This window comes from Strigops habroptila, chromosome 12 (genome assembly GCF_004027225.2).
Source record: "Strigops habroptila isolate Jane chromosome 12, bStrHab1.2.pri, whole genome shotgun sequence".
In the NCBI taxonomy this organism is placed as follows: Eukaryota; Metazoa; Chordata; class Aves; order Psittaciformes; family Psittacidae; genus Strigops; species Strigops habroptila.
Window position 1 is genome coordinate 4,069,503 of NC_044288.2, and position 22,687 is coordinate 4,092,189.

At 52.7% G+C, this 22,687-nt stretch overlaps 2 protein-coding genes across 38 annotated transcripts in view; one reads left to right on the forward strand and one right to left on the reverse strand.

The window, feature by feature from the left end:
* The first annotated feature begins 3,024 nt into the window (after window positions 1-3,024).
* TMEM200B (transmembrane protein 200B) lies at window positions 3,025-4,739 on the forward strand. The gene has a single exon (XM_030504326.1). It carries the CDS (start codon window positions 3,037-3,039, stop codon window positions 4,312-4,314), a length of 1,278 nt encoding a protein of 425 aa, XP_030360186.1. The 5' UTR covers window positions 3,025-3,036; the 3' UTR covers window positions 4,315-4,739.
* Window positions 4,740-11,375: 6,636 nt separating this feature from the next.
* Window positions 11,376-22,687, reverse strand: part of EPB41 (erythrocyte membrane protein band 4.1) — a 95,971-nt gene continuing 84,659 nt past the window's right edge. For 26 of the 37 annotated variants that reach the window (XM_030503728.1, XM_030503721.1, XM_032920237.1 and 23 more), the window contains 6 exons: window positions 20,305-20,745; window positions 19,042-19,170; window positions 17,199-17,300; window positions 16,642-16,722; window positions 15,678-15,785; window positions 11,376-14,865 (listed from right to left, as the gene is read on the reverse strand). In XM_030503728.1, coding sequence (XP_030359588.1) covers window positions 15,687-15,785; window positions 16,642-16,722; window positions 17,199-17,300; window positions 19,042-19,170; window positions 20,305-20,745 — 852 coding nt within the window. In that variant the 3' untranslated portion in view covers window positions 11,376-14,865; window positions 15,678-15,686. The other 11 variants (XM_032920238.1, XM_030503725.1, XM_030503727.1 and 8 more) reach the window with 2 other exon arrangements.

Below are 22,687 nucleotides of genomic sequence, written 5' to 3' on the forward strand. Positions count from 1 at the left end.
TGCTGGATGCGCTGGGATTTAGTGTCGAGTTTTAGGAGCATCTGCCTCCTGCGAAGGCGGCGGGAGAGGATTGGGGCGGGAGGGGGGAGCCAGGAAGATGCCTTTGTGATGGGGGGGATTAGGGAAATATTTGGGTTTATTTTAATGCCAGGCTTATTGCAGGGATTGGGAGCTTAACTCCGAACCTGGCAGCGGAGCAGCCCTCGGCTCTCTCTCTACCGGCATTCCCATCCCTAGACTGGCATTCCCATTGGGAACAGAAACCTCAAAACCGGACGTGTCGGGAACCATGGGTTGGAAGGGGGTGGCCGGGAGCCCCCGAGTCACCTCCTGTCCCCACCAAGGGAGCTGGTTGTCCCCTTGCCCCAGCAGCACCCATGGGACCCAGCGCTGAGCTGTGTCCAGCGCCGCTGCTCCGGTGCTGAATTAATCCCTTTGCGTGAGTGCCGGCGGCTGCGAGCTGCAGAACTGGGTGGAAACGTTGGGATTTGGCTCATTTTGTTTTACTTTTTTTTTTTTTCTAAAGAGCTTATATAACCTTGGGGATTCTATTAATAAAAATAATGGGTTTGAACTCTGGGAACAACCAGCCCCAGCGATGAGCAATTCCGTGCTTCAACTCCACAACGTAGCAGGAGATGGGGGGAGAGGTGCTGGGGGCAGGAACAGTGGCAGGGGAATGGGGAAGGGGCAAAGGGGATTCCCAGCCTGGAGGCAGGTTGATGGCATCTTCCTGCCCTGTGTCTCCATCCCTGTATCCAGGGAAAAGGACAGGAGGGAGGGAATGGGGTTATTCAGACCCAGCCTGAGTGTACACCCCGTGGATGTGGGACCCTCTTGTCCTGCTGCGCCCGTTTTGAAGCAGCTCCCACAGTTTAATCCTGGGTTGTATCCAGTATAAAAGCATGGGAGCAGCATCCCAAATAGCACCCAGACCCGGCGCATGGCCCTGGCTGGACCTGGATCTAAGATGGGAATTAGAGAAAGTGGAGACATAACCTAAATCAGGGCGTTTAGAGGCAAAGAACCCTCAGTCTTTGGGATGTGTTTGAGCTCCTGGTTGTTTCCCTTGTAATACCAAACTATTCAAACCTTCATTTTCCTATGGAGGGTGCATGTTGCGTCGGGTTTATTGTGTTTCTCCCTTGGCCATGCAGGATCATCAGCCTTTTCCCAGGAAGCTTTCCCACCCCCCTCAGCAGTTGGGTTGGGTTGTTTGGGACTTTATTTTCCTTCTTCCTTTAAATCTCCCTTATTCAAATTGTCACAGCTTGAGCGGCTTGTGCCAGGAACACACTGTCATCCTGAAACTCATATCTTTAATTCCTTCCCTCTGGTGCTAATAACACCTTAAGATGATTAAGACTGAGGATAAAAAATCTTTGTGTCTTGTTTTCCTGCCATCGGTGATGCTGGTCGCTGGCTCTTGGTGCTTCATTCATCCCGGGGAGTAAAATTAGAGCCGTCACCCCCCTCCAACCGGGGTGTTTCTGCTTGGGTTTAGTTTCTGGCTCTTCGTTGCTGAGTATCGATGCCACCAGGCTCTGTGCTCTCCAAATGCTTTTCTTTTGCCATTTCTTCTGCTGCAAGCCCCCTCCTGCAGCATCCCTTGGCTGGGGGCCACCCTGCAGCATCCCCAGCCCCCATTTGGGAACGGCGCGGGCAGCATTCCCGCTGCTGGCCATTGCTGGGCACACAGCAGCGAGCAGCCGGGCTGCAGGGACACGGATTCCTGTCAACATGAGGTTATCTATTTGCTTTTAAAGATGTTTTCGGGCTGGGACATGCCCAGAGCGTGTTTCAGCTTCCCCGTACCATGGGGCATCGCTTACCCTGTGCGCGATGGTGCCAGCCCAGCTGATGCTTCCCTGCGGGGTGGTCACTGGCTGGCTTTGGCAGCAGCTTCAACAGCGTCTTGCTCATCCAGCAAACAAGGTACTGGATAAAACGCTGTACTGAGCACTCTGGGGTGCCCGTGAACCCTGCTGTGGAGCTTTGTCTTGGTGCTTGCGAGGGCAGGACTCTGTGCATGAAGCAGGTTGAGGAAAGCGCCTCTTGCTCTCAGCTTAGGTCCTGTGTGGTGCTGGGTTGGTGGGTGCTGTGTCTGACCAGCGGCTTGAGGTGGTGGGGTGTTGGGTTTGGTTTTTAGGGGGTGTTTGGATAGTGAGTGGAGCAAATGGGAGCTGCATCGCTCGCAGGGCCCCACGTGCTGCGGCTCTCACAGGCCTTTAGATTGGGTTTTCACATCCAGCCGTGCCTCAGTTTCTCCAGCCAGCAGGAAACTTCCCTTTCCCTTTCCCTTTCCCTTTCCCTTTCCCTTTCCCTTTCCCTTTCCCTTTCCCTTTCCCTTTCCCTTTCCCTTTCCCTTCCCCTTTCCCTTTCCCTTTTCCCTTTTCTCTTTTCTTTCCCTTTCCCTTTCCCTTTCCCTTTCCCTTTCCCTTTCCCTTTCCCTTTCCCTTTCCCTTTCCCTTTCCCCTTTTCCCTTTTCTCTTTTCCCTTTTCTCTTTTCTCTTTTCCCTTTCCCTTTCCCTTTCCCTTTTCTCTATTCCCTTTTCTCTTTTCTCTTTTCTTTCCCTTTCCCTTTCCCTTTCCCTTTCCCTTTCCCTTTCCCTTTCCCTTTCCCTTTCCCTTTCCCTTTCCCTTTCCCTTTCCCCTTTTCCCTTTTCTCTTTTCCCTTTCCCTTTCCCTTTCCCTTTTCTCTATTCCCTTTTCTCTTTTCTCTTTTCTCTTTTCTTTCCCTTTCCCTTTCCCTCTCCCTTTCCCTTTCCCTTTCCCTTTCCCTTTCCCTTCCCTTCCCGACACTGATGCACAGCACCCTTTTGTGTCATTATGGTCCCCACACTCCCAGCATCCCCCTGCTTCCCATGTTCCTAGCATTCCCATACTCCTGGCACCCCCATGCTCCCATATCCTCCCCATTCTCCCAGCATCCCTGTGCTCCCCATGCTCCCATCATCCCGGGCACACAGAGCCCCAGTGATGCCTCTTCACCTTTTTCTCCTCCCCACGGCAGGAGGAGCGGCCGAGCCGGACACGATGACCGCCGAGAGCACCGAGAGCAACGGGCCCATGCGGGAGCCGGAGCTGGGGGGCACGAGGTCCCCGGTGCCCCCAGTGCCCCCCGCCCCACCGCGGCGCCGGGGACACCGGCTGCGACGGCGCAAGTCCCCGACGGAGGTGCCGGTGAAGGGGCAGCTCCGAATGCGCTCGCCATCGGGAGCCTTCGTCATGGTGGGCATCTCCGTGGTCCTGGTGGGCATGACCATCGCCGTGGTGGGCTACTGGCCCCACCGTGGAGCTGGGGTCGCTGGTGCTGCCAACGTCACAGGGGACATGAGGAGGGAGGTGGCGGCCGCGCGCCACGTGCCCCACAGCGAGAAGCTCAAGTTGATCGGCCCCGTCATCATGGGCATCGGGCTCTTCATCTTCATCTGCGCCAACACCATGCTGTACGAGAACAGGGACATGGAGACCCGCAGGCTCATGCAGAAGGGCCTTTACTGCATGGTGACGGGTCTGCCTGAGGGGACCAGCCCTGAGGACGGGCACTGCCAGCGCGGGGACAACCAGCCTGTCCCCAAGGCCAACACTGAGTGCGTGGAGGGCTGCTACCACGTGGACCTCTCCAGCCAGCCCTGCCCCGGCCCCGGCGCCAAGTGGTCCAACTGCTATGGCTCCAACAGGCTCCAGACCACGGCCGAGTTCCTGCAGCACCCGGTGGCATCTCCCGCTGCCTCCCTGCTCAGCGTCCGCTCCGGTGCCTCCGCCGAGGCCAACCTCGGCCTCTCCTGCCGCGCCGGGGCCGAGTCCCTCCTCTCCTCGGCTGTCGGCGCCTTGGCGCTGCCCGTCATCAAGCTCAACAACTGCCTGTTGGATGCAGCAGCGCGAGGGGCTGGCGAGAGGCTGGAAGGGGGCCCTATTGAGCCCCACCGTGAAGCACCGCAGCTCTCCCAGCCTCCACTCGCTGGCGGCAGCAGCAGCATCACGCCCCATGGCCACGGCTGTGCTGGTGGTGGCCACATCGTGATCAACGTGGATGGTGACGTGGAGCCGGTGGTGGTGGAGCTCGGCCCCGATGCGCAGCTCCACACCCCGGGACACTCCAAGTCGCTGGACCTCGGGCAGCCCGGGGTGCTGCTGGTGGCCCCCATCAAGGACCGTAAGAACCGGAGCTGGCCCCGGCTGGACCACATCAGCCTGGTGGGTTACACCAAACTGGAGAGTACCAGCGAGTCCTCGGACCGGCTGCTGGAGCCCAGCGAGCCCCGGCCCAGCTCCTGGGCGGTGGGGATGGAGCAGGGAACGCGGGTCTGACACCCCCAGTCCCTCACCCTGGTGCCCAGCACCCACCAGCGACCCCAGACCCCATGTCCAGGAGGGGTTCAGGGGTGCTGTTCTGAAGCAGGTGCCAAGAGCGAGGTCTTGACCTGCTGCTGCTGCGGGAGGACTCGCCTGGGGTGGGATGTCCTCTCAATGTCTTCCCAGTGGATGCCCTTGGCCTTACAAGCTGTTCTCCTGGTGGCTTTTCCAGAGGAGCCCTTGCTTTGAGACCCGACACAAACTGCAGGATGGGGACGTCGGGTGGGTGAAGCCCCACCAGCCCCTGCAGCACTTTATTGCACTGGAGTGGGGGGATGTTTTGGGGAGGTTGTTCCCTTGCCCAGCCTCAACCCACTGGAAGGTTTGCTTGACCAGAGCACGTAAACCCAATGGGGCTATTAAATATTATCTCGATGCCATGTGGTCCCACCTCGTCTTGCCTGCAGGATGCTCGGGGTGGGCAGCGGGTCCCAAAGGGTGTCCAAGACCTGCTGCCCCCCCAGGCTCAGAGTGAGGATGTTCTATAACCAGCTGATGTGTATTTGCAGAATGAGGTGAGAAGCTCGAGGGTTGGAGGGGTTTTTAGCAGAGTAGGGATGCAGAAGGAGCCATGAGGAGGTGCAGGCGGCGGCGGTTCCCAAATCCCATCTACGGGTCAGGGATTGTTTGTGCTGTGTTCTGGGGGGGTGAAGGTTGTGGGTTGTGGGAGGAGGGATGTGATGGGCAGGAAGGGAAGGGTGAGTGTTTGGTGCTGGTTTTGCCAAGCCCTGTTGGATGCTGTCTTGTTATTTGGTGTCCTCTGGATGCAGAACAGGAGCTGCGTGGAATGAGGCCAGAGATCCAGTCTTGGCTCTCGGGTGGTGTGATCCCCACGGGGGGTAGCACAGAAACAAAACCCTCCAAAAAGGAAGTTAGAGCAGAAAAACTATAGGAAGTTATATTATAAAAGGAAGTTCTAGCAGTAGGAAAATGTGGATAAAATGCAAAATGAAGTGGAGGAGCAGGTCTGCTCCGTCGGGTGAGGCTGTGCTGCGGGATGCAGCTCGGATCCCATCCCCAGCCTGGAGCAGGGAAGCGCCGCTGCCTCTTTCCTTCCAAAGAAGCAGTTTTGCCTCTGGCATTTCTCTCCTGATCCTTTCCCAGGGTCTTTGCCATGTTTCTACCTGGGGAAGGTGCTGGCTGGTCCCTGCTGTGGTGCTCAGCCTGGTTGATTCCCACCAGCACGTGGCTGCGGTGTCCCTGCGATGTCCCATCGGATGGGGTGAACCCATCCAGGAGGGTCGTGGGGATGGGGACAGGGGGTGCAGAGGTGACAGGTCCCACCAGCCATGGCATGGCCACAAAGCAGCAATGATTCAAATATACAGGAACTGGAGGAACATCCTTCTTCACCTTTGTATTCTTAAGGCCGGACTGTCCCAGCTGTGCCACCAGCTCAGGCAAACACTGGGACAAACCTCGGCCCAATGCCAGGGTCAGACCTGGTCCTTCTTCCCAAAAAAAGCCTGTTGTTTAACATGAAACCCATCTCTGGCTCTGGTGGAGGCCCAAGAGCTGGGGGTGGTTGGGCACAGCCATGGTGAGAGCATCCCCATAGCGAGGTACCACTTGGGCAGGTGGCTGCATCTTTCCCAATCATCTTTTTCCCTCTTTGCCTGTTGATTTTCCCTTATCTCTACCAAAAAAAAAAAGGGTTTTTTTTGCAGCAGCTTTGCCTTGTTGAAGAATCCGGCCCCAGCATCTTGCCAGGCATCCAAAACCCACCCCCGATCCTGCCCTCCCCATTGATCAGACCAGAGCCTGCTGTGGTGCTAAAATGGCCAAAATATGTTTTATATCTGTATGGAATGGGTTTGGGTTTCTTTATTCCTGTCTCTGCTTCTCCTCTCTCTGGTCTGAAGTGAGCTCAGAGCCTCGGAGCTTGCAGACCTCAGAGCAGCTCCAGTGCCTAAAGGGGCTCCAGGAAACCTGGAGAGGGGCTTTGGACAAGGGCCTGGAGGGACAGGCCAAGGGGAATGGCTTTAACCTGCCAGAGGGGAGATTGAGATGAGCTCTGAGGCAGAAGCTCTTCCCTGTGAGGGTGCTGAGGCACTGGCACAGGGTGCCCAGAGAAGCTGTGGCTGCCCCATCCCTGGCAGTGTTCAAGGCCAGGTTGGACACAGGGGCTTGGAGCAACCTGCTCTAGTGGAAGGTGTCCCATTGGGCCGGGAAGCAGTGATGGGGCCGAGGCCGTGCTCTGGGAGTCAGCCTCATCCCTGAGGATTCGCTGGGAGCGACACCAGCCCCGAGCTCTTTATTTGGCTGCTTCATCTCAGAGTTCTTCAGGCACCGGCTCAAGGCAATGAGCAGCCACAAGAGCAGTGACGGGGGGGGGGGGGGTGAGCAGCGCCCGGGGCCATGCCAGGGGGTTGTTTTCATCTGAAAATAACTCTCCTTTGGGCTTAAGCAGCTGCAGCCGGAGCCAAGGCCGGGCCCTGGCAAGGGGCAGTGAGGAACCGGAGCCCTGAAGCCCGTGAGGAGCTGCACAGGGCTGAGGGCCTTTGGTGTCATTTTGCCCTTCGTTTTGTGGCTGAGGCTCAATCAGCTGCAACCCAATGATGGGCAATGAGAGGGGAACCTGCCTGTGGCATCTCCTGCCTGCACCATGTCTCCTGCCTGCACCATGTGCCTGTTCCAGCATCCTCCTGCCCAACTCAGCATCCTTCAGGATGGGATTCTTGAGCCTCATAGGGATCATTTCAAAGTGCAAAGCTGCTGGATTGCTGTATGTGGCAGGGTGAGAAGACCTGTGCTGTCTCCAGGGAGAGCATCATCTGCACATCCCTCACCTTCAGCTCTGCCCGTGGATGTGATTTCAGGAGTGTCTGTGGGATTTTACCAGTGCTGGTTTCAGTGGATGGATGCTGCAGATCTCTCACCCCCATGCTGTCCCTGTGATGTGCTGGGAATGGATTTGGGGATGAATGGATCTGGGATAAGAAGACAAATTAAAAATAAAGCAAAATAATCCAATGTGGATCCCTCTGTTGACGCTGCTTGGATGCAGAGCTGTGAAGTTCATCCATCTGGGAAGCACTGGAGGTCTCACTGTGGATTAACTATCCAGCCATTACCACCCATCGGCATATCCCCACCTCAGGAGGAGATTCCTACCAAGAGAAGGGGGATTTCACCCAAAACACCAGCAGAAGATAATAGTGGGGTTGTCCCAACCGTGACACATCCAGGACTGACCATGGGGCATCCCTTGGGCCACCATGGTCCAGGGTGGAGGCAGGAAAGGCAACGGGCCCTGTTAGTTGCAATTACCCCTCCACCACTGAGAGACCTTGAGGCTGGTCTGTGGCTATGGCAAAGCCATCATTTGGGCTAAAACCAGGCAAAATGTGGCAAATGAGTTGGGGGAAGCGCTGCCTGTGGTGGTTGTGTGTGGGGAGGGCACAGACCCCACCAGCGGCTCTAAGAGGGTCTCCCATGCCCAGCGCCACCCTGGGCAGTGCTGGTGGGGCTGCAGGGTCACTGCTGGGACATCGTCATCCCCAGGGCATGGTGCGGGGGGTGATAACAGCCCCTTGACCAGGGCACCTACATGGAGCTGGAGCCGAGGACTGTGCAGGGCTGGAGCTGGGGCAAAGAGGGAGGGATGGAGAGAGCAGCAGATCCCCAGCGCAAAGGATCCAGACCCAACCCTTGGAGCACAACAGCTCCAGCTACATCAGCCGCAGGTGAGGGCGATCACTCCCACCCCACACCTGATGTGCTCAGCCCCACAGCTCCCACCACACCCTTCCTCCTTCCCCTTTCTCCTTTCCCCTTTCCCCTTTTTTCTCCCTTTTTTCTCTCTTTTTTCTCCTTTTTTCCTCCTTTTTTTCTCCTTTTTTCCCTTTTGTTCCCCTTTTTCCCCCTTTTCTTCCCCTTTTTTTGCCTTTCTTTCCCCTTGTTCCCCCCTTTTTTTCCCCTTTTCCCTCCCCTTTTCCCTCCCCTTTTCCCCTTCTCTTCCCCTTTTCCCCTTCTCCCCTTTTCCCCCTTTTTTCCCTTTTCCCCTTCTCCTTCTCCTTCTCCTCCTTCTTTTCCTCCTCTTCCTCCTCCTCTCCCTGCAGCGAGGGAGGTCACAGCCATGAGTCCACTTGGCCGGTAAGTCCTTCCTTAAGACCTCAGGTCTGTGTGAGGGGAAGCAGACGTGCACTTGTGGTGCAGGCAGGGGATGAGGTGCTGGTGCATGATTTAGGGCTGCTATAAATCTCCTTGCTGGGGTGCTGGGGAGACGAAGTGTTGGTTTTTGTGTGCCCGTTGTCGTGTGTGATGAGTGATTCTGTGGCACTTTGTGTTTGAAGGCGAGGATCCCTATGCGGGGTGCTGGGGTGTGGATGTGCCCCCCGGTGCTGTAACACCTCTTTAGGGAGGTGTTTGGGTGCTGCTTTTGGAGGCTTCATTTAAAGAAGGGAAATAAGTGCCATGCAAAGTGCTTCTGTGCATTCATGAGCTGTCATTGAGCCAAAGACACTTCTCAGCAGCCAGTGGAGCCGGGATGGGGCTGGAGCTGGGCTGGGGTTTGGGGGTAGTTGCTTGATGTATGTTTTTGCTGTGTTTCTCTGGTCTCATGGGGTTGGGGGGTCCTGCACAGGCTTGTGGGCACCTCCAGCTCTGCACATTGCTCCTGTTGCAGAAATGGGGCAAGTGATGTGGGGCTGATCCCCCAGAGCTGGTTGTGGGTCCCCCATCAGTTGTTATCAGCATCCCTGCGATGTGCTGACCCAACAGCCCAGCGCTGGAGCCCAGATCTCCAGGGCTTTGGCTTAGAGCCTGTTGAGGACACTGCCTGTACTGAGAGGACACTGCGGGAAGGAGAGGATAATGTGGCATGTCTGGAGTGCAAGGGGTTAACTGCGGCTTGGGGCAGTTAAGGAAGGGCTGGGAATCTGGGCTTTGGGAGTCAGTTCCAGGGAAAACTCTCTTATCTGGAGAAGCTTGGTGGGATGTGCTGGGAGAAGCCTGTGCCTTGGAGTTCACTGCTATGGAGCAGAGCAGCTCTAGGAGTATCCCAGAGTCCCTGCATGCAGCTCCCTGGGAATCACTGGGTGCGGGTTTGCACCACACAACTGGAGCTGCTGCCTCGGATCCTCAGTTCCCTGGCACATCCCAAGGGCAGCCGGATGTATCCAGCTGCTGTGTCCCTCTCCATGGGGTGATGGAGGGGCCGGGCTCTGGCCGCTGCCCCGCTTGGGGGGTTTGGAGGGATGTGGTGATGGAGCGGGATGGAGGGATGGTGCTGCAGGATGGAGCTGACCCCGCTGCCTGCCCGGCTCCTGCAGCGGTTCCCTCCGGAGCCCTGGGAGCAGCCCTGACCCCGGGGCCTGGCACTGATCCGCCGGGAACACGATTGGCTGCCCTGACCCCGGCCCGGGAGGAACAACCTAAAAATAGCCCAGGCTGGAACGAGCTGGTGCTTGAATGGGAACGTTCTCCTTGTGCGGTGATGGAGGCTGCTCCTCCCGGTCGGGGTCCGGGATGGAGACCCCAGGAAGGACCAGGGATGGGTGATGAAGGGAAATGGCTCTTGTGGCTCCTTCCTAAGGGATGGGACTGCAAGATGGAGACTTTAATGTGGGATCCAGGGGCTGGAGCTGGCGTGAGGCCACCCAGGAGCCCAGGCTGGGCCCCCAGGGAGCTGTGGGCTGCTGCTGCCTTCTGCTGGTGGTGGGACAAGGGGTTTGCTTTGGGTTCTGTTGTGTTTATTTGCCTCTCTGGGCATTGCCATGGTGTTTGTTTACCCAATATTTTCCCTTCCTTGTAGCCAAGGCAAAACCCCTCCACACACAAACCCTCCTCCCTGGTCCCGCCTGGGATGTGGTCTGGACCCGCTCTAGTGGAAGGTGTCCCTGCCCATGGCAGGGGGTTGGGACTGGATGAGCTTTAAGGTCCCTTCCAAGCCAAACCATTCCATGATTGTCTTTGGCTGAGCAGGCTCTGACACCCCAAAGTGCAGCTGAGCAGATGAATTCAACTATTCCTTGGTTGGTTGCCCCGTAACACGATGTCTTTGGAGCTGCAGCTCCCGCCTGGCTGTGGCTCATCACCCCAATGTGTTAGCTGAAGGCTCTGGGCCCTCCCCAAGCCCCAGCTCCCCAGGACAGGGTTATTTAAGCATCACTTGCTGTGACCCTAATTGGGTTGGACAAGGCGAGGAGCCCGGAGCTGCCACAGCCCATGCTGGCTGCAGGGAATAACGTGATGTTCCACTCGGCCTCCTTGTTGGAAGTGATTCAAGTTGCTGTGACATGTGACGGAACAGCAGCTCCAGTGGTGGCCGGTCCCCGATGATCCCAGGCTGATCTCTGTGGCTCTTTGGGTTCAGATTGAAGACTTGGAGCTGCTTGGAAGCAAAGTAGCCAAGGACAAGGTGCAGCTTGACTTCATGTTGCTTTTAGCATGTGAATATAGACATGGGACAGCATGGGGTTGTGTAGCCCTTCCCCTTCTGTCTGTTGGAGAAACTGAGGCACAGGGGTGGTACCACAGCCAGCCCAGGGCTGCCTCTGCCATAGGGATGCTCTTCCCACCCAGTTCCCCATCTCCAGCTGTCCTAACGGGGCCAACTGGCTTTTGTTCTCTATAGGGCCGGTGGCCAAAATGCCCCATCAGCTTTCTGCTGAGTATCCCTGTCCCTCCCAAAGCTGCTGCGGCCACAAGAATGAGGTGGAACAAACAGAGAAGAGGATGGGTTGGACACCATCTCCCTGCCTCCAGCTCAAACTCATCAGCTTAAAGGGAGGTTTGACATCGAGTGATGATGCTTTAGGGAAACCTTGGACTCTGGGGCTCCTGTTTGGCTCTTTCTGGGGGTCTTGGTCCCACATGTGGTCCCCCCGGAGCTGATTAAGGGTCTGAAAGCACCGGGAGTGCAGGAAAACACAGCACAGGGCTGGGGGAGCTCTGGGTATCGCTGCACACAGCAGCAGATGTGGTTCAGAGGCAAATTGCCACGAAGCCAGGCTGGGAGAGAGACCTGGAGGAGGGGGAGGAGAAGGGAAAAAGGCTTCGGGGTCAGAGGACAGTTTTGTTTGAAAATTTATTGGAAAATGCAGTACAAGAAGCAATACTGAACACTTGGGTCGCTCTAAACGCTACAGCAACTTTCCCTTTGATTCCCTATGGGAGTCCAAAAGAACAGCTCCAGCACTAGTGCATCTATAAAGATTTGCCCATTGAAAAGTTCCTATTTGTAGAAAGAAGTGTAAACAGCTAGCCTAGACAATCCACCATCGCCTTGAAGAGTGTTACAAAGCTCCTTCATCTGCTCAACTAAGTTCTTCCGTTCCTTTACAAGTTTCCTCTCTAAGGCTGGGACACGACCACCTCTGAAGGGAATGGTACAATCAGGAAAATCAGCAAACCACAGTTTATTAAAAGCAGAAATCAGTCAGTATTTGCTAACACATCTGTGCTGGTCAGAGATTGCTGTTTGGCAACCAGAGCTGCCATTCCAGTTTAATGGAGGAGGGAGAACACGAGCTCCTTGCCTTCCTTGTCTATAAAAACATTCATTCATATATAAATAGCTTCCATATAATGTATATTATACAATCAAGACAGTCTCTGGGTGAATTTGTGGAGTGGGAAGAGCTGGGAACATTCATATAAATAGACCTTACTTAGCTGGTTTGTCCCTAGAAATGACACAGCACGCCAAGAGCCAAGGACTTGCCAATCCCATTGGAGGTGGAAGAGGTGTGGGCAGCACCGCTGAGGATGGAAGAAGCTGCTTCTGCTCTGAGCTCTTATCTTCTTCCCGGGCTGCTGCTGCTCCTGTCCAGCTCCTGGCTCGGGCGCTGCATGGAGGAGGCTGTGGTGGTTGGAGAGGGTCAGCAGGGCTGGACATCCCACTGGGCTCAGAGCAGGGTGATGGCAGAGGGCAGACGAGGCAATAACTTGGTTAAAATACTCAAGGAGAAACAAGAACTTAGAAGGGGGAAGTGTGAGAATGAACAGCCTGGAAACAGCCACCCGCAATCCAGGAGGAAAAAAGTTATTCTGGTCTATGAGTCCTTAAAAAAAGGGATGTACAAAGCCATGGTGAGCAAATCCTTTTGGAGAGGAACCACCTCTTGTGCCAGCACCCTAGAAATCCCTGCTCAGGGTGTTCTGTCCCACTCTTTATGCTCAGGACACCCGAAGTTGAACACCCCAGACCAAGCTTCAGCCTCACACCACATTTCCCTAACTTCTCGTGCCAGGCACGTGTCTTTAAGTGCTATGGACAAACGGGATTTATCCCACTGGCTTTGTCTGGCAAAGCTCAGCAATCCTCCTACTGACTCCTCAGTGTGTCTGCCTGCTCCTCAGGTAGCTGCTACAGGGTGAGAAGGAAGGGCTGAGAGGCAAAGGGACGTTCTCAGAGGGATGCTCAGCATGATGGGTGCTTAAGGCAAGTGCTACCCAACTACGTTGAGGGCAGCAGGGACACAGACCTGTTCAAGGATCTGCAGGATAAGGAAGGAAAGGGCTGTTCAGCCATAGATAGGAAGACTTCATCTCTACACTACAGCTGTGGAGCCCAGGATTTCCTAAATCCCAGTGTAGGATGCCTGGTTCCCAGCGGAAGGTGGAGTATCCCAGGAGGGAACCATGCACCCGGAGCAGCCCAGGAAGCAGCTACCAGCATGGGAATGCTGGAGGCTGAGGGTGACCCACACCAGCAAAACTGCAAGGAAGCAAAATCCTGGAGCTCCAGCATCTTCAGCACAGTCTCCAATCAACACCGAGAGCTGCATTCAAGTTGTACCTGACTCTGAGTAGCTACACCAGGCCCAGGGGAGTTGAAGGCTGTTTGCAGCCAACCAGCAAGTCCTCACAGCCTGAACTGAAGCACTCCTGAAACACATGATCCAAATTTAAAACAGCAGAGAGCTTGCTTTATTGCCATTTTCTTCCCATCCTCACCTGAGGAGCAGCAGCAGAGCACTCCATGCCCTCAGCTACCAATGTGCCACGCTAGAGAGAGAGATATATATATATTTAAAAATCACAACCTCAATGTGTACTAAAGTGTTCACAAGCATCTGGGCAGACTCTTTACAAAGCCTGGATTTAAGTTTAAAAGCTGCAAGGAGAAACCAGGGCATGATTAGAACATTTCCACAAAGCTCAGGACGCAGCAGCAGGAGCTCAGTCCCCAGTGCCACGGAGGGAAGTGCATCCAGCCCCCAAAATGATGTTTTCTGGTCATCACCATGCCCCAGCGGTCTTTAAGCTCAGCCTAAAGCTGATACTAACCCTGGTATGTCATTCCAGCAAGGTGGTCACGAAGCCATACAAAGTCCAGACCCTTAAGCCAGCGTGGAAGAGGAGGTGGAAGCACTTTCTACATGGTTTGGCTCTATCCTGACCAGCAAACACCTGATACCTCCTAAGATTCCTTGTTCAGCCTCTCCAACTACAGCTTGCAGGCCTAAGAAGGATTGTCTAAAGGGTTTTAAATGAAATGACAGTAGGATACATGCCCTGGTATGTGGGTAATGTGTTTAGCTTTAAACAGCACTGTGAGGGGAGGCAGAAAACCCAACCCATGACTTACAAAATACCCAAGTTAAAAATCCTGAACACAAACAAGTGAAAAACTATGACACTGAAAAACCCCCCGTTGCTGTGAATGCTGCCTAAGCCTACCTTAATAGCATTCCGAGTCCAAACACCTTAAACACACACTTCTAAAGGGCTTTTTAATTTAATGGCATCTAGAAAACACAAACAGGTAGGTAGCACTCGGCAGAGACACACAGGAGGAAGGCGAGATGCTATCACAGTCCTCTTAAAGCTCTAAAATTCACAGTATAAGATACTTGAAGCAACTTCCAGTAGTCCTTAAAATCTAGTCAACTATGGAGATGTGTGCATAGGCTACACCACAAAACCCTACTGTGTTCACACATCGGGGGCCTGAAACCCAACGGGGAGGAACCTCCTCTGCATGTGGCTGTGGAGCCTCAAGCTCCCCTCGAGCTAAGAAAGAGAAAGAATAAATCAAGAGGCAATCAGAAACGCTGCACAAAAGTCTGACTTCTCTTCAACTGACTCTCCCAGCAGAAAGAGCCATGGCTTTATGAAGGCGTGTATGGATCCCGCACTGGGAATCTGCATGGATGTGGCTTATCTCCTTTATCCCTGACGAGGTGGAGGGACTAGGACTTAAACCAGAGACCCTTTGAGCCCTGTGAGGTGTGCCTGGGTTGGTATTGGAAGAGGCTCTGAGTGAGAGGGAATGCAAAATTGAAAACCTGTAAAAAAGATTCAGTCCAGTTAGAAATATGGCAATATACTTTTGTCACTATATATATATATAAAAAAAACCCCAAACCCTATATCCAAGGGGATCCAGTGGAGTCTGGAAAATCCCAAGTAAAATGTCAAAGCGCAACTCCTAATAAATGATATGAATGTCTCTGAGTGTCAAGTCTTGTAAATCCGAGGTCTTTGTGCTCCAGGTAGGTTCTTGGTAGTTTTGCTGGGTTTCTTTTTTCCTGGTGTTGGGTCTGGCAGGAACGCTTCCTGGAAAGAGTGAAACATGGGAAATCAGAGCCACCAACTGTGTCCTGGGAACGAGAGGGCCCTGTTCCCTGAATTGGGTAGAGAACTGAAAGCAGGAGGTGAGTCACCATCACTGGCAGATTCAGAACCACCACCAGGCTCCTGGCACAAACTACACCCTGCTCCCATGCCTGAAGGACTGTAGTTTAAGAGCTGCGAGTCCAGGAACCCTTAGGAAACCTGTGCTGGTTTTATTTAGGTTTGGAGAGTTAAAAAGCTCAACCACAACTGTCTGTTAAACCACGATCTCTGCTCTCAGCTCATTTGTTCTTGCTCCACCTCCCAAATCTCTGCAAGTCCCATCTTTGTTGGGATGAGGCAGGACACAAGCACTGACTGGGGCAACACAAACATCACCAGTGTGCAGCAGGATGGGCCTTACAGCACTGATGCACAGGCAGAGCTCCTGGATCTTTCCCAAAATCATCAAAACTGCAGAGAAGGGAACTTTCCAGGCCAGCCAGGAGCTTGGGGTCCATGATATAGGCAGGGGTCTATGTGAAACCTATAGCTCAGCACGCTGCTGGTGCACTGAAGGTGTTTGGTAAGGCAAAGCAGCCTCATCACAGGAGCCATGCAGCTTGTTTTAGACAATTCTGGCTCACTTCCACAGCAGGATTAGTCTGTGCCTGCTTCATCAGCCTTAAATGATTTCACAGAACAGCCTGAGCAGGACTCATCAGCTAACAATAATAACTGATTTTAAACTTTGACCATATTTAGCCAAACCTCGCTTGCACGCATCACTCACTGTCTGTGGTCTCCATACTTACACAGCCTTGCTACTCCTCTGCGATCTCCGTCTCCTGGTGCACAACCACTTTGGTCACTGACATGTCTGGGTGCTGCTCCTTTGCTGCTTTGATGGCCTGTGCTAGGACCTGAAAGAGACCACATTTCAGAGCATGCCACCAACAGTCCTCAGGGGCAGAAGAGACTATTTCTAACTCTGGGGAGAGAAAAAGAAAAGTGCCTCCACTTCAGCTGCACAGTTTGTTGGTGGCATTAAAAGACCTCTGAAAGGAAAAGCTGTTTTCCAAGAACACACCACATCTCTCCACTGCCCCATGGTAGAAGATGGCTGAGAGCAATTAAGCAAACCCTGTTTATTCAGCCAGCAAGCGTGATGAGCGCATTTCAGGCACCTTCTCACACATCTCTTGGAATTAATAAACTAGCTCTTGTTGTACAGATGTTCTCCTGCCTCATGATACTTGCCACTAAAATCAAATTCAAAGTATAATCCTCTGATGACAAAATCATCACTTCCAACACACGCTTCAGGCCAATGAGCCTGACTCATCAGAAAGGTTTCATATAAAGCTGATGAGATTTAACGCAGGTGCTGAAGTGCTATGAAATGACTTCTGGCACTACACAGCAGCAATAATGCTTCAAAGGTATCAGCAAATTCATGCAGATCTCAAGGAAAAACTGTATTTCACCTTTTTTGTGGACTTTTTTTGTCCAAAATTGCATTTGTCCAGAACAATTCTGGAATCAAAACTTGGCTGCCAACAGCAGCTTTGGAACAGAATTGAGCTTTGCTGGCCCAGCTCTACTGCTGCAAACTGTCAGGAAGGGATTTAGTACTGAAATCCATTTTGAAGCTTTATTTCTACCCCAGTAAAATTCCCCTCGGTTGTTTCCTGGTGAAGCTGTCTTCAGCAAGGCAGCCTGAGTGTCTTATTCGTGCCAGATCTCAGAAGCTCTTCTGGACCACATCCAAACTCCTACCTGGTCATGGTCTACATCTGCATCTCCTGTGATGACAATCCTCTTTTCAATCCGCGTCTCCGAAATGCCACCTTTTACAGTCTAGTACAAAAGGGAAAACTGCTGTTAGTCTAGGAAGCAAAAGGAACTGGAGTGCACGGGGGCTGCCTGCCTAAAGACAGGGTGCAAAAATAGCATTTCCAAACCCTGCCGTCATACCACGGCACCAGCACCATGGGGGAAACTGCCACTGCTCGAAGGAAAACTGTCAAAGAGTCATTTTCTTCTAAGTGAGGCAGGGAAGAGCTTTGGCTGACGGTAGAGTTCTTCCTTGTGGTCCCACAGGAAGCTGACACAGAGCCCGTGTCCACAGTCTGCACTGCAACTAGTGCATTGCCTACAGTCTTAATTGGGCACAGGCAAACCTGGGACCTTTGTGCTTTGTTTTTGGTATTAATCCCGTTTTGTGAAAGGATCTTTCAAAACTTTTATTTTTCTATCATTCAACTCTGCCCATCTCTCTGTCATGTTGTTGTTTTAGTTGGTGGTGGGGTTACACTGTGTTCCTGTGCTGTTACCTTTGTGATCTGCGTGGTGGTGGTGCTGCTGGTGGTCTCCGAAGTGATGGTCTGAGCAGTCAGCAGGATGCCAGGGTCTAAATCTCCATTGCCACCATCTGTCTGTGGGACAGAAGAACAGGCCGTCAGTCTCTGTGGGCTACACGGGCTGCAGCAGGGGCTCCACATCAACAGAGCAATGCAATCTGAGGACAGAAACTCCTCTCCATCGTGGACCACAGGACAGAGCGAGCCGAGCTGCACAAGGACCATGCAGGTCTCTGAAGGCTCAGCACAGCCCCTGGGCTTTAAGGCTGGAAAAGCACAGACCCACAGAATCACCCAGAGGACCTCTGACAGTGAAAGTCCAGATAATTGTTGAACTGGGCACATCTATAGCTGGTCACTTGGTTCCCATCCGGCACGACTCGACCTGTCAAGGTCTGCTGAAAAACCTAAGGCTCATCCTTGCCAACTCATCCTGGCTGTGTCCCCACTACGGAACGCTGGGCAGCATCCCCAGGATGGCAGTGGGACGATATCTGGAATTACCACAAGGTGGGACCATTTCCCACAGACTGGAAGGAATCTCACGGCACATCACAAGCCGGAATTCTCCCTGGAGACTCGCTTTTCCTTTTCATTTCCTTGTTAGAAATGGTTAAGAGCAGTAACAGAGCAAAACTCCTCTATTCCCCTAGTGACTCGCTGAGAAACAGGGTGATGCTCACCAGCAGCCAGTGCAGGCATGTCTGAACACCCCTTGTGCTCCTGCAACAGGGAGGATGCTGAGCAGCCACGGGATTCCTTGGGAGTCCCAAATTATAAAGCATGGTCCATGGAATACCTGCACCTGAACCTACATCCCACAGTCACTACGTTCCAACAGCAGAACATGGGCTGGTTCTAACAAGACAAAGCGTATCTTGCAGAATAAAGACCATCTCAGAGGTAAATCTACACCCCAAAGACACCAGAGGCTGAAGATAAATTCTGTTCAGGAACATCCTGAAAAACTAATTACTCTTCAGGGGTAGTAAAACCACTGCTGCTCTAGAAACACCACATGCACCTGGAAATGGTGTCCACAGCACTGCTTAACATCTGTGCTGTGATTCAGATGCTTGGAGAAAGGCAGGTGCTGCTGCCTCATTCCCAGGATTTGGAAACAAAAGGCTCACTTGAGTTTAATTATAGAATTATACAATCACAGAATCAACCAGGTTGGAAAAGACCTTCAAGATCATCAAGTCCAACCGTTCCCCAGCACTGCCAAGGCCACCACTAACCCATGGCACTGAGGCCTCATCTACACAGTGTGAACACTTGCAGGGCCGGTGACTCCAGCACTGCCCTGGGCAGCCTGTTCCAATGCCTGAGCACCCTTTGGGGAAGGAATTGTTCCTCAGCTCCATCTAAACCTGCCCTGGCGCAGCTCGAGGCCGTTTCCTCTTGTCCCATCCCTTGTTCCTTGGGAGCAGAGACCAGCCCCCTCCTGGCTCCATCCTCCTGTCAGGCAGTTGCAGAGAGCGATAAGGTTCCCCCTGAGCCTTCTCTTCTCCAGACTAAACCCCCCCAGGTCCCTCAGCCGTTCCTCATCACCCTTGTGCTCCAGGCCCTGCACCAGCTCCGGTGCCCTTCTCTGGCCCCGCTCCAGCACCTCAATGTCTCTCTTGGAGCGAGGGGCCCAGAACTGATACAGGATTCGAGGTGCAGCCTCACCAGTGCCCAGCGCAGGGGGACAATCCCTGCCCTGGCCCTGCTGCCACACTGGTGCTGAGCCAGGCCAGGATGCTGGGGGCTTCTCGGCTGCTGGGGCACACTGGAATTAAGCCCCTGGAAAATGAATCAGAACACACCTTACCTGTGCAGCTTCGTAGGTGATGGTCTTGGTCTCTGTGTGGACGATGGGGACTTCTTTTGTGGGAATTTCGCTTTTGGCAGCGCTGGACACGTCGGAGATGGTGACAGTCTGTGTCTTCACTAGCGGTGGCTGTGAGACAGGGTTAAAAACATCTCCATGAAGACCCAGTTAAGCATTTCCACACCGTGACAGTGCTCCTGGCAAATGTTCTGACACTGATCTGATAAAAGCACTGTGGGAAGCAAGGTGAGCCTGGAAATCTTTGGGTTTAAGTCTCTAGGACAACACACTGCTCAGAGGGCAGAGATCGTGTGTGAGGATTAAACACAGAAACCCTCCAGACCTTCTCCAACACCCTCAGGTCAGCCCAAGCAAGGCATGAAGGGTTTAACCAGTGTGTCACAACACCACAAAGAAACTGTCTCCACTGATGACCCTCATCTACTGATGACAATGTCAACATTAACACAACCCTTGGGCAAATAAGAGACTTGCTCGCAGCTGAGAAGCTTCATCCTGACTGCAAGTGAAACACTGTATTAGCAAAATTCCTCATCAGATCCTAGGTCTTGAACTTTTATTAAATCAATGTCAGACAACACAGAAACGGGATGTCTCGAAAGAGAAATGGGGGGGGGGGAAGAGAAATCAGTTGTTCCACCACCTGATAATCATCCAGAAGACGACAGGGTTAGTTCAGACCCACAGTGTTTTCCCAGAGGGCTCCATTTCTGCTCACCATTCCCAAACCTGACAGATGCCCCTGTGGTTGTTAGCAGGGGAAGTGGGCACCTATTTAACCAGAAGCAATTCATACCAACACTGAAGCAGGCAAAAACACCTCCCGTGGTGGGGAGCAGGAAGGGGACATCAAAGCCCAAGTTCATGATGTAAAAGTGTGTTTGACAGTGCCTCAAATTTGCTCTGCTGTGCTAAGGCTCAGCCTCTGCTACAGCAGGAGATGGCAAAAACCTGAAGGAACTAAAATTACATGCCTTTGGAGCCTAAATATTTCCCTTTTTGGGGATGGAACAGGATGCTTTGAGCAAAGAAAGGCAAAGGGCGTTGCGCCACGACAATTTCATGTGAAGACAAATTGAGAGGGGCTTGTGTGCGCTGGCTCTGGGAGGTTAACCGGCTGATTAGCTCCAAGCACGAGGCCAAGCCAACACAATTCCTCTCTGGATCCATGGCATCTGCTTGCTGCAGTGTTTGGGTCCCACTCCAAAGGGGGTGCAGGGGAGCAGGCGCTGGGCTCACTACCTGGAAGCAGCGAATGACTGCGGGCAGCCCGGTATTAGCATCCGAGTTGTGACACTCGCCATTTAGCTCTCTAAAGGCAAATCTGTCTTCACCTTCCTCTGCCACCTCCTCCTCTCCTGCCCAGGGCTGCTGGGGGGGTGCAGGGCTGGTGGGGGGCTCCAGCTCTGAGAGCTCCGAGTCCTTCTCCACATCCGCACAAAGCCCCTTTGCACATCTCAGGTCCTCCTCGCTTGCAGGGAGGCTGGGAGCCACCTCCTCCTCCTCGCTGCTTAGGGAGGAAGCACCAAAGTCCTGGCTGGGAGAAGGCTCTGAGGCGGGTGGCACCGGGGTCTCACTACAAGCTACCGACCGCTTTGAGCCCTCCCATGCCACGCCAGTGTTAACACTGCTCCTCTCTGGCACTGCAGCCACATCCTCTCTGGAGACAAAGTCACTCATTGTCTAAAAGGAAATGAATACACAAAAAAAGGCCAGGGAGAGAAAGAGAAAGAGCGTTAGGGAGAACAGGAGGTCATGAAGCATAAAGGCAAAACATCAGTTTCTTATATATCACATCTCCAGTAAGGCATGCAACAGCAGTGGGTTTGGACACTGGAAAGCCTGAAGGCCTTTGTGCTATGCGGTGTATCCATGGCATTTACTGACACGGTTTCCTGGTACATGAATAATCCACTTTCCTGAAGTTTCAGGAATTAATGACTCTGCACCTACAGGAAGAACCACTGCTGAACACTTCTTACCCAGTTTGGAAACAGGAATGATTTCAGTGTAGCAAGTGGAGACTTGTGCACATCCAAAACCCACACATGCCACAACCATACTACACCAAAACCAGACCCCAGTTCTGCTTTTAACTCCCTGAAATACTTCATGTTGTGTTTTAAGTTAAAAGGAGGAGGTTAGAAGAATAAGCCCGGAGTAACTGTGGAGGATAATGTGCCTGTGCCCTCTGGTGATGCAGTCTGGTCATCTGAAGGAATCTGTATGATTTCCTCAAGACAAACCAGTTCAAGTCACTCAGCACAAACACTTTCAGCTGAGGACTAAAGAAATGTGGCTGTAAGCTGGAAAGCCAGACGTTCACCCTGATGTGTACTGACCCATGGCCACCTCGCCACCGTTTACAGCCCAACAACCTGCACTTTACTATTTATTTGGCACTACTGACACCATTGTAACATACTTTATGCCAAAAGCAGCTGGCACACGGGCTCCTTTGCAGCAGCTAAACCTCCTGGAAGGCCAACATAACTGGCATTTGTGATGGAGAGCAGGCACGTAATGAAGCAAGTCAGCTCTCCCAGAAGCAAGGAGCGTGTCCAGAGCACCTGAGATGTTTGGGAAGAGCGTGCCAAGGCAGTTTAATGAAGGCTGGTGCTCTCCTGCTCTCTGTTCAGCTTGTTAGCAAGGTCTCAACTAGGTCTTCTCACATCTCTAGCCAGGAGGGAAGCAACAGTGGCAGAGGAAAAGAGTTAAAACATGAACACGACAGAAAGGTTTAGCAAAAACTGGCTGTTTGCCCCAATACACAAGTGATAAATATTTCACATTTCAGATTTCAGAGAGCAGCAGCATTTCAGTCACCTGCAGGGAGTGATGGCTACAGCCCTGCCCTGGGCTAGAAACTGTGCTTCTCTCATTACTGACACGGAAAGTTGCCTTCAAAGAAGGCAGAATAAGCAATTATGAGCACCTACAATATTACACGTCTTGAAGTTGTCACATCATGCAGCATCAGGGAATAAGGAGTTAAAAACCCACTTAGGATACTGCTTAATCAATGCCATTAATATTTCTTTTTGATTATTAACCTCAGCGTTGATTTCTGGTAACTCTGTATAGAAATAACCACATCTCTGTTCATCCAGAAAACAGTGATTCAATTTTCACCAAAGCATGGCAAGTCCATTTTGTCAACCGGGATTCTAATTCTGGTGGTGGGATAAAGAGGAACAGAGGCTGTTGCCTCACTTTGTACTAAGAGTCGTCTCTGGGCAACCAAAACCCTGTAATTTGTGCTTAAAATGGGAGGTCTGAAGCCTGTGGGTTACCCAGTACAATGTATTTTCTGTATACCAGAGGCTTTCACCCTGATTGACCTCATCTAATGGCCCAGTTCAACAGTGTGTTAAAGAATAGGAGCTGCTTTGGAGAGGAACAAATAGATGCTTATTTTAGTATCATTTCAAGAAATTACTCTTTCCACCATCCCTCCTGGGTATTTTTCAGTTCCCTGCTGCTTTATATTGCAGAGAGATTACCTGTAAGATTTCTATCCATTAGGATTTCCAGCCTCTTGGGCTTCTCTTAAGTTCTTGGGATATTGCTTAGGAAAATGCATTTAATAGGAGCATAGGGAGAGCAATGAGCACTGTGATGGTCA

What these genes read in the sequence shown, in the direction of transcription:
- TMEM200B (XM_030504326.1), top strand. Translation starts at nt 3,037, where the DNA reads ATGACCGCCGAGAGCACCGAGAGCAACGGGCCCATGCGGGAGCCGGAG.